General features: G+C 62.2%; 1 protein-coding gene across 1 annotated transcript; it reads left to right on the top strand.

The window, feature by feature from the left end:
* The first annotated feature begins 206 nt into the window (after nucleotides 1-206).
* On the top strand, nucleotides 207-1,914 carry Socs1 (suppressor of cytokine signaling 1). The gene is made up of 2 exons (XM_046426529.2): nucleotides 207-305; nucleotides 803-1,914. The coding sequence occupies exon 2, from the start codon at nucleotides 853-855 to the stop codon at nucleotides 1,501-1,503; it is 651 nt and encodes a 216-aa protein (XP_046282485.1). The 5' UTR covers nucleotides 207-305; nucleotides 803-852; the 3' UTR covers nucleotides 1,504-1,914.
* Nucleotides 1,915-4,585: the final 2,671 nt, after the last annotated feature.

Here is a 4,585-nt window from a genome sequence, read left to right as displayed (position 1 = left end):
CGGGGCAGAGGGCCTCCCTCCAGCGGGTCCCGCAGAAGGTGGGAAAACGGTCTCAGTCGCCAGTGCCCGGCGCCACCCGGGAAAGAGAAACCGAAAGCGGCGCCGGGGGGCGGGGCCCCGGGGGGCGGGGCCTCCCGCGCGGGCCCCGCCTCCAAGCCGGTTTAAAAGCCTGGTGCAGGGGCGGGCACCAGCAGAGCGAGCTGCGGCCGTGGCAGCTGCACGGCTCCCGGCCCCGGAGCATGCGCGAGAGCCGCCCCGGAGCCCCCCTGCCGCCCCGCCTGCGGCGCCCCGCGCCCCGCCGCCAGGTGAGACGGGCCGTGGGCAGGAGGCGGGGGGAGAAGGGAGGGAAGGCCAGGGCAGCCGGGAATCGGGTAGCCCTCGGGGTCTGCGTGGTGGAGTCGCCGCTGCCACGCCCCAGACCCCCGCCGGCCCCACCCCGGCCGCCCCCCGCGCGCGGGGTTCCCGCAACCCAGCCTTTCTCCTGCCTCTGCCCAAATCGCCGGGACCCGGCGCCTGTCCCCGACGTGGCCAGCAGGCGGCGGCCGCGGGGCGGGGAGCCGCGGGCCAGGCAGCCGGAGTCGGGGCAGGCTTTTCTTGGGCACCTCTCCACGCCCCCGTCTCCCAGCGACCCTGAGGCTGGACTCCGTCCCCACCTGCCTGGAAGGGCTCCGCGGACGGAGGAGCCCATTTTCCAGATGAGCCCGCCAAGACCCACGGGGGTCGTACTCCCGATCCGCCTCGCGACTCCTCACCTGCCCAACCCCGCCCCGGCCCCCGGCTCACTGCCTGTCTCCCCCACCAGCGCACCCCTGGACGCTATGGCCCACCCCTCCGGCTGGCCCCTCGTGTAGGATGGTAGCACACAACCAGGTGGCAGCCGACAATGCAATCTCCACGGCAGCAGAGTCCCGACGGCGTCCAGAGCCTGCGTCCTCTTCCTCCTCCTCCTCCTCCTCCTCCTCCTCGTCAGCGGCCCCAGCGCGCCCGCGGCCCGGCCCGGCCCCGGCCCCGGCCCCCGGCGACACTCATTTCCGCACGTTCCGCTCCCACGCCGATTACCGGCGCATCACGCGCGCCAGCGCGCTCCTCGACGCCTGCGGCTTCTACTGGGGACCCCTGAGCGTGCACGGGGCGCACGAGCGGCTGCGCGCTGAGCCGGTGGGCACCTTCCTGGTGCGCGACAGCCGCCAGCGGAACTGCTTCTTCGCCCTCAGCGTGAAGATGGCCTCGGGACCCACGAGTATCCGTGTGCACTTCCAGGCCGGCCGCTTCCACCTGGACGGCAGCCGCGAGAGCTTCGACTGCCTCTTTGAGCTGCTGGAGCACTACGTGGCCGCGCCGCGCCGCATGCTGGGGGCCCCGCTGCGACAGCGCCGCGTGCGGCCGCTGCAGGAGCTGTGCCGCCAGCGCATCGTGGCCACCGTGGGCCGAGAGAACCTGGCGCGCATCCCCCTCAACCCCGTCCTCCGTGACTACCTGAGCTCCTTCCCCTTCCAGATCTGACCGGCCGCGCCCGCCCGCAGGCAGCATTAACTGGGCGCCTTATTATTTTCTATTATTAATTATTATTATTTGCCTGGAACCATATGGGTGCCCTCCCCGCCTGGGTTGGAGGGAGTGGGTGTGGGGGCGAGGAGCCTCCCGCTCTCGGCTGGAGACAAGGCCGCAGACCCCTCCCCAACCTGTTGGGGGGCGCTCCTCCTCCTGGTGCTCCCTCTGGGTCCCCCAGCTTAACTTAACTGTCTGAAGCCAGGACCTGAACTCGCACCTCCTACCTCTTCATGTTTACATATATGTATCTTTGCACAAACCAGGGGTTGGGGGAGGGTCTCTGGCTTTATTTTTCTGCTGTGCAGAATCCTATTTTATATTTTTTACAGCCACTTTAGATAATAAACTTTATTATGAAAGTTTTTTTTTTTTAAAGAAAAAAAAAACGGTTTGTGGAGCTTGTGCTTTGGCCAGAAGTTACCCTGGGTTCTCGGCAGGGCCAGGGAGAGGGCCCTCCAGCCGGCGCTCTAGATTGGAGGCCCAGTGGGGGACAGCGCTCTGTAGCTGGGCACCCTGCTGGGTTCTACCCAAACTCAGGAGAGAGCTCTTTGGTCTAGTTTTGGTGTGTCCAGTAAGATGGTAGCGCACATGTGAGCTTTTAATGTGTGCCAGTTCTTTACTCTGCGTTTCCTGCTCCACTGACTTAATCCTGCAGAGAGACAACCCTGTGAATTCAGTGCTGGCTCTTGTCCCCATGTTACAGAAGAGAAAACCCAGGGATGAGTGCACTTGCTGTGGCCATTCCTGTGTCAGAGATGACACTCTGGCCTTTTTGGCTGTCCGAGTGGAATCTGCTCAAAATGGATTAGAGAGATTTCTTTGCTTCTATGACCACAACTTCCAGGAAGAGGGTGGGGCTGGGGTGGGCGCTCCATGAGTTTTGGAAGGAGTGGCCCATTCTGAAACTCAGCACAAGGGAGACATATTTCAGATGGGATCGTGGGGATGCAGGGTTGGGTCTGACTTCCTTCTTCCCACCCTGTTCTGTCTGGTGTACTTTTTGGTGAACAACACAGCTTAGAGCCAGAGAGAGGTTTTGTGGTCTGTGGTGGCAGAAAGGTCCCCGCGGGTGGCTTTGGGCATTTCCCTCTGCCTCCCTGGGCCTCAGCTTCTGCCTCTAAAATGGGCAGCGTTCTGCGGAGCCTGGAGGCGAGCAGGCAGGGAGGCTGCTGCAGGCCCTCGGGGCCAGCCACGTGCCAGGAGGAGCCAGGACGTGGGCTTTACGGCCCCTGGGTCTGCCGCTGCTGGCAGATGTGCGGGAACTGGGGTGCACTGCCCGTGGCACAGTGACCCGGTCAGGGCTAAGCGGCCTCGGACGGGCTTGTGATGGACGTCCTAATATTTAATAATACCTTTCAGGCTTGAAAGTGCAGCACCAAATTAACTGGGTGGCTGGGGAGCTGGAGCAGTCCAGGCCTTAAGAGGGCTCCAATCCTCAAGTGGGGGGCGAGACCTGTGACCTCACCTCCCGGAGCTTTGGCCACTCATCCTGAAATAGGGGCTGGGAGGGCAGGAGGCCATGTCTCCACCTCCAAGAGATGGCTACCTTTTCTCAATCTGTTAAACCACCCCCTGCCCTTCACGCCCTGCTGGGTTACTAAAGGCCTCTCCTTGGTCTTTCCGTCCCCTGCCCACCTTGGGCAGGGCCTGGAGAAAGGGGTAATTCCCCAAGGCGGTAATGCTACTAGCAGTGACCACAAACCTGTGGACCCCTTCCTGTGCACGGGGCTCCCTGTGCTGTCTGGACAGGGCCTCAGCCGCTGCCCGGCTCTGCAGAGGGGAAAGCCAGCTCTGACAGGCAAAGTGGGCAGCGGGAGTGGGGAGCCAGATTCTCTGCGCCCCTTCAGTTCAGTCCTGCTCCAGAGGCCGGGGCCCGTTAGGCACCCCAGGACCTCACCGTTGCAGTAATAATAACAGCAGCAGTTGCTTCCAGTTATATATAGCACTCACCGGGAGGCCCATTCCAAGCCCCCTGGTCACCTATTTATAAAGCCTTCTGATTTCAGTCATGGTAACATCCCCATTTTGCAAATGAGGAAACGGTCCTCATCTGAACAAGGGTGAAGTGGCAGGTAGTTTACCATCTGCTGAGGGTTTTTTCCTACCTTGGAAAAAGTCTAAAAATCATCTTCCCGTTACACAAGTACTGGATACACAGGCCCCTTCCCTTACAAAACCTGAAGCAGCCCAGCCAGGAGCAAAGGTCCCGCCGCTCACCATCCCCGGACCTGGCCCCTTCTTCTCTTCATGAGTCATTTTTTAAATCCTCAACTAACATATGTAAAGTGACCTAAAAGCCCCAGGGAGCTGCACGCCAGGCACCAGGCAGCGTGGGACTGAAATCCAGCGCAGACACCTCTGGGGGAGGTGTGTGTGTGTGTGTGTGTGTGTGTGTGTGGCGGGGGCGGGGGGGGGGGGGCTCACCGTGTGGCTTCCCGGCGGGGCAGACTCTCCATCTCACTGTCAAACCTCAGCTTCATGATTCAGCAGCACTTACGTCAATGTCAAGAAAGAAAAGTGAGAGCAGGCTGGGGTGTGTGCCCTGGGCAGCCAGCTGGGCGGTGTGGGGCAGGGCCCCTCAGGTGAGCACCTGTGCTGTGGTGGGAGCATCCCTGGGCTACGCCCTGACCCCGTCTCGCCAACAAGGCAGTGAAAGCTTGGGGAAGGGGAGTCACCTACTAGAGGTGACACAGCTCCAAAGCAGTGGCCAGAACTGGGACCAGGTGTGTCCCATCCTCCACACCAAGGGGGAGGATCCCTGGGAAGTGCGTGTTCCGGGCCTTGCCTCCCCTGGTTCCTCCTCGCAGCCTTAGGAGAGGTCCTGTTACCCGCTCAGGAAGCAGAGCCAAGCCTCTTCCCTGAGGTGCTGGACAGAGAGCGCTGAGCCCAGGACCTGGCCAGTCGCAGGTGCTCCTCGAGCCTCTGAGACCAGAGCCTGATGTGGAGGTCACATCAGACAGACGGGGCGCTTCCTGTGTCCCAGGAAGTGCCCCAAGGTTCCCGGAAGAGGGCATCTGGTCCCTGCTCGGAGCCA

Source organism: Marmota monax, unplaced genomic scaffold (assembly GCF_021218885.2).
Source record: "Marmota monax isolate L192 unplaced genomic scaffold, Marmota_monax_Labrador192_F-V1.1 WCK01_AAM20220418_F8-fsc00035, whole genome shotgun sequence".
NCBI classification, from domain to species: Eukaryota; Metazoa; Chordata; class Mammalia; order Rodentia; family Sciuridae; genus Marmota; species Marmota monax.
This window is presented reverse-complemented; position numbering and strand designations above follow the sequence as displayed.

Excerpts from the sequence above, each read along its gene's own strand:
- Socs1 (XM_046426529.2), top strand. The coding sequence starts at position 853 with ATGGTAGCACACAACCAGGTGGCAGCCGACAATGCAATCTCCACGGCA.